We start from the raw sequence: 12,851 nt of genomic DNA on the forward strand, positions 1-12,851 counted from the left end.
CTAATAAGATTGATGGATTGAGGTGTGTGTGTGTGTGTGTGTGTGTGTGTGTGTGTGTGTGTGTGTGTGTGTGTGTGTGTGTGTGTGTGTGTGTGTGTGTGTGTGTGTGTGTGTGTGTGTGTGTGTGAGAGTGACAACATCAGGGGTCAAACTTTATATTTCATTTGAGTAGCTTCATGCTTCGATTATGTCAGCCGGGGAAAATATAAATAAAAACAAACCAGTACTTGATCAGGATCATAAAATTACAAATGTTTAGAGAATAGCCTTAAATTGGCCAGTTGAGTTCAACCTTTCTCATCATATCTTTTTTATGGGATTCACTGTTGCAGGTATAGTGCTACTTTAGATATTGTGCTGTTATTAATCTGCAATATGAGAGACTAAAAAGGCACCTGAGAATGGAGCCAACAGACAAAAAAAAAACAGCAAAGAAAACTAAACAAACACCTATGAATTACATATTTTTTTAAATGCAAACAACCCCACTAAATATCACATTGCTGAAAGGGAAACATGTTTTTGTAGACACAATCGTCCTTTGTTTTACACAAGAGTCTTGCAATATTAATACGGTCTTTAATATTAATGAAGCCTTTACTATTGCTAGTGAATTGAGTCGCCCAATCTAATTATTATTGAAAACTAGATATTTTCGTGTAAGGTTACAAACTTAGTGTCAAGTGTCAATTCAAATTTAAATGTTTTTTTCCCCAGATATTTGAGACGATACTCAACAATTTTTATTAAACTATTAATTGTTAACACAAAGATTACAAAATAATAATAATAATTCACTAAAAAGCCATATTGTCCAAAGTTTTATCTCAAAACGCCAGTTATTCGAATAGACAGGTGCTGCTTTCACTTAGATCCTTATCATTTCATTTCTTAACTCAGGTTTTCTCATGTTTACTAAAGCAAAGCCTGACTGCACTGGAAAGAAAACTGGAGCAGGCAACTTGAGGATTTGGAAAGTTGCCTAAATGTGAAGTGACAGGAGAGAGCTTTTGGCTCTTTGCGTGACGCCAGCAAACTGGCGCCAAGTCCGCCTTAATTAACGAAATCCATGCACTTCATCAAAAACCTTGGGTGTTTTCAAAAGATGGATAAGTGAATGAGTCAGGCAGCCTTCCATGAATTCAGACTAAGAACGGTTGGACTTTAGTACTTTTATTATTAAACGTATTATTATTATTATTATTATTATTATTATTATTATTATTATTATTATTATTAGCATTTCAAGTAGGCCTATTTCGCACAAAATAAATAAAAAGCTTTACTTTAAATATGAGTGTTAAGTCTAGATGTTAGTAAGTCTTTTCCTCATTCTTATTAAAAGCAAAGTTGCTAAAAACTACTTTAATTATCATTCATTTATGGTATGCCAGTTATTAATGCTTTTTATCCAAGCTGCTGTCTAATCCACTACAATCCGTCTCTGTCCCTGTGGTATGAGTGGTTGAAACCACGCCCCCCCCCCACTCGGTAATTGGTACAGACAGTGAAGCGATGTCAACAATATTTGACTCATTAAAGCATACTGGGGAGGACAGACGTGGGACAGCGTAAACACCACCGTATACCTTCTTCCACTCTCTCTGTCCTCACTCCTCGGTACCATTGCAGTTTTTTTTTCACCCTCTCGTTGGTGGATCTACCGGCGGACAAATAAAAGGAACCATCCTCAGCATCTACTTCTGGAACTTTGCATCCCCTCCTCGGATCTCTCGGGCATGCTACAAAACTTCACAAACTCTCAAAAAAAAAGGTTGTCGCAATCGGACGCACACCCCTGCAGAAGCGACAGCATGTGGGCTGAGACTTCATAGTGTCGACCTGTCAGATCGGATGCCCCGATGAAAGATCCAACTGCCACAGCCGCTGCCATGGCTTACCATACTTTTCAAGACCATCGACCGGGTGCCTTGCCATTGTCGGCCTTGCTTGCTGCCGCTCAGCCCGCTCAGTTTTTCCCCGCGCTGGCTTTCCCAGACGTCGCCTCCCTGTCCGAGCCTCTGGCCGAGCAGGCTGCCTCTGACGCGGGGCTGCGCGCGGCTCTGGGACGCCAGCAGCAACCGGTTCACCCGCGGACCTTTAAGAGCCTGCAGGCGGAGCAAGGGCCGGATGATGACCCTAAAGTCACACTGGATTCCAAAAAACTATGGAATGAGTTTCACAAAATGGGAACTGAGATGGTTATTACAAAATCGGGAAGGTAAGCGAACTACAATGTGCATATTGAAAGTGCCATTCAAGTATTGTGTTTATTATTCGGTCCAATATGTCAACTTTGTTTATTATTATTATTATTATTATTATTATTATTATTATTATGGGGTCGGTTTTAAGCGGTCTTGTCTATTGTTTGTGATTTTCAAGAAGTCATTACATCAGTAGCTACTTCTTAGGTCGGGGTCCTTCACCCATAGCTCCAGGTCCAATCCTTTCTCAATTACCTACTATAATAAAAAAAAAATAACCTTGTAAATTCCCACTCTGATCAGACCATTAAGTCTGCTAACTTCTTTTATTTTAACCAAAAAAAAAGGGGAAGCTCCTTGCATGCAAAAGATCCAAATCAAAGTTTCTAATGCAGATTCTCTGCTACAGGAGGATGTTTCCGGCGTTCAAAGTGCGGGTCGACGGGCTGGTTGAATCAGCAAAGTATATACTGCTGATGGACATTGTCGCCGTTGACGACTGCCGCTACAAGTTCCACAACTCCCGCTGGGTGGTGGCTGGAAAAGCTGACCCGGAGATGCCAAAGCGCATGTACATCCACCCGGACAGCCCGTCCAAGGGGGAGCAGTGGATGAGCAAGCCCGTCGCCTTTCATAAACTCAAACTCACCAATAACATTTCGGATAAGCATGGATTTGTAAGTTTATCATTTTATTTGTTTTATTATTGTAGTAGACTTATTTTTGATAACCCATTTTTAAACTATATACGTATATATTTTAATGAGTTTACAGTAATCTGACTGACTATAACATTTAAAATATGTGTCATTCTAGTACATTGATTTCATTTACTGTACACGTTGAAGTGCGAATTTCTTTGTCTTTATTTTCCAGACAATTTTGAATTCAATGCATAAGTACCAGCCCAGATTTCATATTGTGAGAGCCAACGACATAATGAAGCTACCATACAGCACCTTCAGGACTTATGTTTTCCCGGAAACGGAGTTTATCGCTGTCACTGCCTATCAGAATGAAAAGGTAAACCCCCATCACTCCCCATCACTCCTCCATCCCTCACCTCTCCATCCTCACAAGCAAACACAGCAGACCTTATGCACTTGGCAACGATTTGCAGTGACGTTGATCATTTGTCTCTCAAAAATTTGAGAAAAACATCAGTCTTACGCCTGTTGGGATTGTTTTGAAACTAACAGGTATACATTTTAGGGGTTTATACTATATTATAATCTAATGTAATATAATGTTATACCATACAATATAATATGATATTATATAATATAATAAAGGGACTTAAAAAAGAGGCTATGTGCCCTCATTAGTGCATCATATGAGCTTTATGGATACTGGAAGCTCTATTTTTGCAATGGTTAACTTGCTGATGTGTCTTTTTTCTCCACAAGATTACACAGCTAAAAATCGACAACAATCCTTTTGCCAAAGGATTCAGAGACACAGGAAATGGGAGACGAGAAAAGAGGTATTTGCTTTGCCAGCATGATTCATCCTAATATTAAAGGACATATGTGTATGTTTATATATAGACCTAATCTCAATTCGTGATCCGCAGGAGTAAGCATTTAACCATTTCTTCAATGCATGAGAGCCAAGGCAAAGGAGACCCGGACTGCGCTGACTCTGATGACTCATGTGAACAACCCAGTACCAGTGATCCGTTTTATTCCCCTCGGGAGCTTGTGAGCAGCCCTCTGATGTCCACACCAACCTGTCAAGGTGGGTAAACTCACAGTCCACTATGTCATTACAGCGATGAACATTGCAGTGACTAAACAGGGACGATGTTAATTTATTTTTAACAAACTGATTAACCTTTAGGCTTTTGGCTTTTGGCCACTTGTGTGGAGTCTGCATGGTCTCTCCTGGATCTCTGGCTTCCTTCCACAATCCAAAGACATGTGGCTTAGGTTAATTGATTACTCTAAATTACCCGTAGGTGTGAATGTGAGCGTTCTTTATGTGTAATGGATTGATGGATGAATTATTTTCACGCAGCAAACTAATCATGATTCCAGTGACAGTCCAACCAGAAATGCTAAAATTGATGAAGCAGATCCATAGATATCATCTTTAGTATGCCATGCATTCTTGTCAAATAGAGCTTGTCGAAATCTGGAATCTACATATCCCACAATGCAACTGGAACACCAGCCATTCAGTGAGGAATTGGGTGTGTTACTGGTAGGCTAATATAGCATGTAGCCGCTAGCATCAAGCACAAATGAGGGGCAGGCTGCAGGTCTCATAAACTCACTTCTCTCTAACCCACAGATAGTCTCACTAATGTCACTTGTCATCAGAAGGTTCTTCTGTACAGTTTTATTTTTCACATATGCAATGGCATTCATCAAGACTGTGTTTTTCTATTTTGTCACGTCAGAATGAGCTCCATGAAATGTTGTTGTTGCTGGCTTTCTGATGTGTTAACCAAGGTCACATAGAGGAAGTATTCTGAGAAGATGAGCTTGGTGTTTCAATTATTTTATCATTACTCTATACGTACTACAGAAACAAAACACCCTATGGATCTAAATACTAGTTCTTCATTAGCTTCCAACCACATATCATGGTATTCATCAGAAAGTAAGTTTACCTTTAGTTAAGAATTTTGTTTTGTTCTTTTGTCAACAATAAACATACAAAAATGAGGAGTGTAATATGTTATATATATATATATATATGGCTTTGGGCATTGTTCAGATCTCAACCTCATTTTACTGTGTGACTCAATTTGGCAAAACAGAAGTAGCTTTGCTTTAATGAATCAACTGTATTGGCGTCTGGGGGTTTAGTCAGAAATGACCAATCTCTCGCTCATGGCTTCCAGATGTAACCAAGTCATCTCTATCCCCACTTTGTTCGAATAATATACGGCTCTAATAAGGCAAAAATATGCTCTTCATACTTTTAACTGCACATGCATTTAATGAATATAATTACTTTTTTCCCCATAGATGACGACAATATTGAAAGTGGTTCAGATATTGATCTACAAGATGAGGACATTGCTGAAGTCTGCCGTTCCAGGAGTGAATATATGTGTTCTTTAAATCAGAAGAGCGAGGACATACTGTGGAACAAGCCTGCTCTCAATGAGAGCAACGGCAATCAGGACTCAACTAGAGGAAGAACAATGTTTAGATCATCAGATTTTATGTACTCTGCGGAGAGCGATTCTTCAAAAAAGCACATGAGCGAAATCCAAGATGGCCTCCTGCCGATGATGTTGCAAACGCCGAGCTCATCGCCACTCAGCGCTGGTCACCTTCAGACTTTGGATTTCTCGAGTGCGCACAGCCAACAGTTTCTGAAGCTCGGGGCACCTTTGCTGTTTCACCCGGGACAGTTGTCACTGAAACCAGAGGGTATGGGACATCTGTTGCCTTCTTTGCCTGCAGTAGAAAACGGATGCCTGCCTTCTCAAAGCATCACCTCTCCATCTCCCTTCATGTTTCACCTTTCACAGCACATGCTGGCATCTCAGGTAGGCTTCTTATATCACACATATTTCTTATACACCAAAAAGAACAGAAAACAGAAGCTGGGGCTGCAGGCTCCTCAAAGGTTACATTCATATATAAGAGCACATATTTCTTCAGAGAACCATCTGCCACCACTACAATCGCAAAGGCATTTCATTGCTCTCTAAAGAACTTTAAATAAGCAGAAAATTCAGAGATGATATATCTAGCCCCTCTGCAAAAAAATTGACATTTTATTTTTGTAATGTGGGTAAGCTGACCCTTTAAAAATGTATTTCTGCCTTGGACGAAATAATGCGTTCAGCCTCCAGTCCAAGCTATAATATCATGTTTGTAATGAACTTTAAGTACTCCAATTTTATGGCAGCATGCACAGAAATTATGAAAGGCAATTTGTGTTAATTTGAGATTATACCTTGACAAATGAGATAATTATATTTTTGGCAGTTATATATATTTACATTTTGGTCAATACAGTAATTTACTGCCAAATTGTTCAAGTTACCATTAAACAGGAAGTGCAGTGATGCCATGGAAGAAGACGAAGACATCCGTTATTGATCACTGAGGAGAAATTCAATTTGTTATTTTTACACATAACACACACACACACACACACACACACACACACACACACACACACACACACACACACACACACACACACACACACACACACAGGCCTGACACATGCAAACATGACCTATATACATCCATTAATGGAGAGATGTCAGAGAGGGGGGCTGCCCATGAAAGGCACCCCAAGCAGGGGGTCTTAGTAACCTTCCTTCCAATATTCCTCTGATAAAAGAAGTAAAGAAGGAACTTCATTGAAATGATGTCATATCATTGAGTGCAGAGACGTCTGCCAGTAAGCTAGGAGCTTGTAGGGTATGGAATGGGGGGCTGATTGGAAGATCGGTAAGGATATTTCAAATGAGGAGCTGGATGGAAGTGGAAAGAGAAATTAACAATTGTTTCCTTTCGTACAGGGACTCTCACTGTCACCCTATGGTGGCTTGTTCTCCTATCCATACGGCTACATGGCAGCACCAGCTCTCCCCACCTGTTCGGCAACCTCAACGCTGGCCAGAAACGCCTGTTTCCGCAGCTCTCGGCCTTGGTTGCGATTCAGCCCTTATCAGATCCCCACCTCTGTCACCTCAAGCCAAAACCATCTTTCAACCAGATCGCCTGGTTCTTCTAACTCACAATCTGAGGTGTCCAAATCAGGGAGCAGAGAGTCAAGTTTAGTGCCTGACAATCACAGTCACCAAATCAAGGCCAAGCAGAAGACTGGGCCACCGAATAACATTAAAGGTCACATATAACCTGGTGGACTGGATAATGAACTTTGTCCACAATGCACTGTTTTACAGTTTATGTTGTTTTTCATCCTTCACCATGGTGGATACAGTGTGATGGACACAGACAGGTTTATAAATTGCACGTAATAATCACCCAAAATAAGTATTTTGTCAGAAACTGCATGTGTTGCTGCTATTCAACTTGTCATTATATAATCAATAATCCTGCCTAATAAACACTGATCAGGGATTTGCAGGTTAAAAGACACCCAAGCATTTGTGTTAACACTAGGTTCAATTGTATCTAATATATTTCAGTTTGAAGCAAGTTCTCATTATCTGTGAATATATATAGTCAAACAACTGTTATGTGCAGTTATATGCATTTCGGGGTGTCTTTTGACTTATAAATATACCAAATCAATGCTTATTGGAAGTACTAAAGAAAATGTTTTAATTAAAATGATGCTAATTGGAATTCCTTTGGGGAGAACAAACTATGCAAAAGTAAATTCCCAAAGTGGACACAACAATGTGCTTTAAATATGAATAAAACACATTTGCATTGCTTTATTTTGTATGATGGTGTACATATTTTTTGCTCGTCAGGGGGAAACTGTAAACCGCCTGTTCACTGTTTCACGTTGTGTTGATGTACCAAAACCGCACCAAGGACTTTGAGGGGAAACTCAGGATTCCTTTTTTTTTTTTTTTTTTACTAGCACTTAAGAAAAATGTTTTCAGTAATCTTGCAGGTCGTCTGCCAAATTGTTCAGGTGAATTGTTTTTGCGTTTGTTTTTTCACAATTTAAATAAAGATCTTGTTCACATTTTCTTTATTTGATAATAATATATAGTATTGTTGATTAAAAACCATACCATTAAATATCCAGATGTCTATTCTCAGAAACAGCTCAGATATCACATTACCTCTGCTGTCTCAACACATGACAATTTGTGATTGATTTCTAAGCACAAGCTAACCCAACCAGCTTGAAGACTAGAAGGGTGCACACTAGAGTGCAGATCTCCGCCAGTTGTGTCTGCAACAACTACTGCTGTATTGTGTCATTGAATGAACACAACCCACAATTGGCTAACCCCCAGTCCAGAAAGTAATGGTCTGTAAGGCATCATAAAACGTCATTCAAACTCAAAAACAAGTGCCGATGTATGCAGGTAATTGGCTCAAAGTCATTGTAGCTGCTGAGAGGTGGCGATGTACTTAGCAGTGTGTTCACTGGTAGATCTATTAGTTGTTAGCCGAACACACCTTCCAAAACAATAAAAGTGTGCAAACTGTCCCCCCCCCCACTGTGTCTCTGGCTGTAGAGTAACTGCTTGGGATTCGGAGATGCACTCAGCTGTGTTATCACTTGCAGTTTCTAACAGCTGGGTGCCGGTCAAGTGTAGTGTCTGAGTAGTCAACAGGGTGTCAATGGCAGTATAAAACAGGCAACAAAATATGTTTTGAGAAAGTGTGAATCACCGAAACCACAAGAGGTCCTTGAGCATGACGCTATGACTGGCCACACAAAATATTATTTAGTTTGCTGAAGCGTTATAGGAGTTCCGTGGTGGACAGACACAGAGGTGCTCACTCACTCACTCACTCACTCACTCACTCACGGATGCAGGAGTAATTTTTTTATTTATTATTAATATAAGAAATTTGATAAGTAATAAATAAGCCTTCATTGATCCCAGAGGTGTTACAGCAGCTCAAAGACAGATATATGTACAAACAAACAGAGAAGTAAAAAAAAAATATATATATATATATAAGAATACATAAAATAGGAGTTAAGTTAGTATAATAAGTGTTAAATATTTTATAAATGAACCCAGATAAAGAGATTTAGGTGGGTTTAACAGGCTATTTTTTTCCCTCTTACCAGTTAAATTAACATAACTTGGCTAGTCATTAGTTTCTGATTTTATATTATAAGTAGGCTGCAATAATCAGAACAATACGAACATTTAGGCTCCCTCTTGTGGTTCACATGTGTACCACAGATATAAATGTTGAATAAAAGACAATGGAAGACAATCTGAATCTCATTCTGCGACCCTAATTTCCTCTCCTGTGACCCCATGTGGGCCATGACCCTGTCTTTGGGAATAACGCTTGTCAACACATGGACACATGTATTATAGATGTGTCAAGAGCTGGATTGGATGCAAGGGCTGGATTCAATTAAGCAAGCTCATCCGGGCATGAGATCACGGTCTGTCTGGATGTCAGGCCTAATCCTTTAAGGTAATTTGACTAAATTAAGCTTTCGGTTTCTTTTGTACCTCCGAATACTTTTTTGGCAAGGTACGCCCTTGTTTTGCCCTTTTTGGCTTGTTATTGATTCTCCGTGTGTGTTTCTATTGTAGAAGTACTGTGCCTTGGCCCTCCCTGCCCTTCTAACAATATTACTCACTCTTTTTTTGTCATATTTCAGCCATTTTGAAGGCACTGACAGTCAAATGGATCATCAGGCAAAGATTTCTGTGAAACAAATCATCTTAGTTCTGAAGTAATGGTTTTGGAAAGCAATCTTAGGATACATCTTAGGACTGCTACTCTATTTCTCCAGGAACCAATAATGACCTTTGATTTAAACAGGCGGATTTTAAAGAAATGTGTCACTTACGTATTTAATTTTCAGTAATTGCTGCTTCATTGTACTGTTTGTTGGAGCTTCATACAGCTGCTGCCATGCCCTTGGCCATAGAAATGGTGGCTGAGCAATAAAGGTGAACGAGCGGTCCTGTGCACTTCATTCCATATGCATGACTGCAGCTCACTGCTTGCTAGGGCAATTCCCAAAACATCTCTGCTTGTGACAGCAAAGTTACACTTGAGTTGCTAATCCCTCTGCTCGTACATCTGCTCAAGCTGCACCGAAAAATACTTTTTCTGAATACATAAATGACATATTGACTCGTGGTCGATGCAAGGTCCTTTGAAATGTTTCTCGGATATTTAAAAGTATACAACCTTTTCCACACACTAAGGCTTTCACACAGATTTGCAAACATATGTCCATGCAAACAGTTGAAGTGCCTGATTTTACATATGCTCATAGGGCTAACAAAGAAGAGATTTATCTGAATTGTATCTGAATATTAAGAGGAGAAATAAAGAACGGCTATGTCTTCGGACAAATATATTAGGAAATATATTAGCTACACTTTTACTGTATTTAGTATACATGATGAGAGCAATGAAACCGCGTTTTAGACTAGAAGGCATTAGAGTTGTGGTACATTGTAACAAAGGTCATGTACCTTAGACATAGAGGCTATAGAGTTCATCATCGCACATTATCACAATGGATACAGTGGGGATGATTCTCACACACACCAAGTAATAAGAGGCCACTAGTTTTCCCATCTATCTGCCTGACACCAGCTGGGATATAGCCTTTTGGATTTTTTTTTTAATGCTGCCTTGAAATAAACCACAAGCTGCAAAATGTCTTACAGACTGTTGTAATATTAGCAATACTAATATCGTCACTTGTAAATTAATAAAAGAAAAAAAAGTGTTTGACTTAACATTCTACTATTTATGGAGAGAAAGATTACATTGCTTAGCAGTACTTCTTAATCTTCTTAATCTAAAAGATATTTGTGCTCCATAACAATCATGACAAAATAACCATGGCATAGCAAAACTGTTCCTTTTTCCACTGTAGCTGACTCTGTGAAAAAGTAATGTTGTCTACCAGGAGGAGAATCGATCAGAGAGCCCTCCCACTGTGCTGGTCTCCTGTCAAACCTCTATTGTGTGCATTTTCCCCTTGGCTGAGCGTAGTGCTGTACCAAATAAACATCTCCACTGGCTCCAATATGTGGCGAGGAGGTCAACCGCAAAGTTTTGCAGACAGCAGAAAACTTCTCGCTGCAGTGCTGGAGAGTTATGGGGGGTTGTGGGGAGAGAGGAACCAAAAGGAGAGAAGAGTTCTCTTCCTGTCAACAACATCCTGCCTCTCCCATATTCTTCTTCTTTAGATCTGTTTGACAGGACGCAAAAGCATAACAGTTATCTCACATTGCACAAAACTATTAACTCACAGATGAGTTAATATATATATAGTATAGGTGATCTGAAATGTGTCAAGAGAAGCGATATTTTTTCTCAGATCTGTAAAACTCCAATGGGATTTTTAAATTAATCATAACACAGTGTCAAAGCAACATGGTGCATCACATATTCCTGGGAGAATACTCGGCATATTGGTGCTCTAAATTTCCTCTGAAAGTAAAAGTGCTGAGATACGAAATGTCAACACAGATGGTTTTAAGACCTGACGAGATGATAGTCATCAGTAGCATACAATATGAATAATGCTCTACAGGGATATCATCCAAAAGCCTGTGTTATCATGTATAAAGCACTACATTGTGTCTTGCGTGGCGTTGCAAGGGCGCTGATACAGAAAGGTGTGTAGATACTTTCTAAACGTCAGTTTAGAAAGGGAAGGTTGACGGTGATAAGCGAGAACTTTTGCTGACTGTTTGCAGCTGCAATGTGGATTTTCTCACCAAATTAATTCTTATTGATAAAGTCTTGGTTCACGCAAAAAACAAATGATTCAACCTCACATTTTGGAGGTCAGTTTATAGACCATGCAATTATTCTCATCTCAAGTATATTACATTACATGTAAGCCTACTGTTCTTTGCATGGAAATAATAAACATGCAACATTCTTATGTTGCATAACACATAATTGTATCCCTTCCTTTACATATAGCCTATAATTAGCTTTATCTCAGTTATCTTGCTGTTAGCTCCAAGGGCCAAACAAATTAAATGTAGATAAAGAAAAAAAAATTTAATAGAATCCATAATACTACCATTTCAACTAGGCCTTGCTTGTTTGAACCATTCGACTCTGCCTAATTTACCCCACTTAGAGATGACAAGCTAATGGGCTCTGAAGCCATCTAGTGGATCACAATAGCAGTAACACTGCATTTTTGGTAAGCATTCACATGGAGCTACTCTATAAAGATTAAATTGGAAATGTGGCATCGAGAGGTTCTGTCACTGAATTTAAATAAACACAATTAAAACAACAGGTTGAAATGAATTTTTGCTTCGCTTCAGCACTGAGCACACATCTTTAAGCTTGTCGTCTGTTCTTGTTGTTTGTGTCTGAGGAACCCCTGCAGCTGAAATTCACTTTAAACACGTCGCAGCAACCACAGACATGTGCGGAAACTATTTTTCGTTCAATAAGTATAAAGATGTATTTTACGGGGGTGACTTTTCTCACTGCGCTAATGTGATCTGTAGCCGAAAGTGGGGGGATTTTTGGAAGCTGCTCTGGTGCAGATGCAAATTATTTCAATTTTAGCTAACCAGTTTTGACAAGCTTAATGTTACACACAATTACGTGGTAAAAAATGTGGTTTCATGAGGGGGTTTTAAGTAACTCGAACAGCGGCATTGTTGTTAAATATCGTGTTGGATAAGTTGGTTCGTAGAGGGCTTCAAGCGGAAGCGGTAAAGACCTGTGACTGTGTAACGTTTAATGAGAACAAAACGCACGTGAAGTATCGGTATTGTTCTAGACATCAGCATCGTTGATCTCTAGACACGCACAGGACCAGGCTAAAGCTACGTTTCTGTACGCTGTTACAGACACATCATGGATGTATAAAGAGGAGACAACCTCTTCCGGGACCCGCCCCCTATAACCCCTCTAAACCCGCCCAGTTATCGCTTGAATCTGATTGGTTCTCTACGAACGACACCTTCCTAGATCTAGGTGCAATAGATAGAAAGTCTTTACCTTGTACAGTGAATCTTGTTTGATGCAAGATAATGCCATT

The 12,851-nt window shown here is 39.5% G+C and overlaps 1 protein-coding gene across 1 annotated transcript; it reads left to right on the top strand.

Annotated features, from left to right (window-relative positions):
- The first annotated feature begins 1,862 nt into the window (after window positions 1-1,862).
- LOC129113935 (T-box transcription factor TBX2b-like) lies at window positions 1,863-7,041 on the top strand. Its single transcript, XM_054626420.1, has 7 exons — window positions 1,863-2,221; window positions 2,617-2,884; window positions 3,084-3,230; window positions 3,614-3,690; window positions 3,781-3,944; window positions 5,183-5,712; window positions 6,703-7,041. Exons 1-7 carry the CDS (start codon window positions 1,863-1,865, stop codon window positions 7,039-7,041), a joined length of 1,884 nt encoding a protein of 627 aa, XP_054482395.1.
- The last annotated feature ends 5,810 nt before the right edge of the window (window positions 7,042-12,851 follow it).

The sequence above is a fragment of the Anoplopoma fimbria genome, chromosome 24 (genome assembly GCF_027596085.1).
Source record: "Anoplopoma fimbria isolate UVic2021 breed Golden Eagle Sablefish chromosome 24, Afim_UVic_2022, whole genome shotgun sequence".
NCBI lineage: Eukaryota > Metazoa > Chordata > Actinopteri > Perciformes > Anoplopomatidae > Anoplopoma > Anoplopoma fimbria.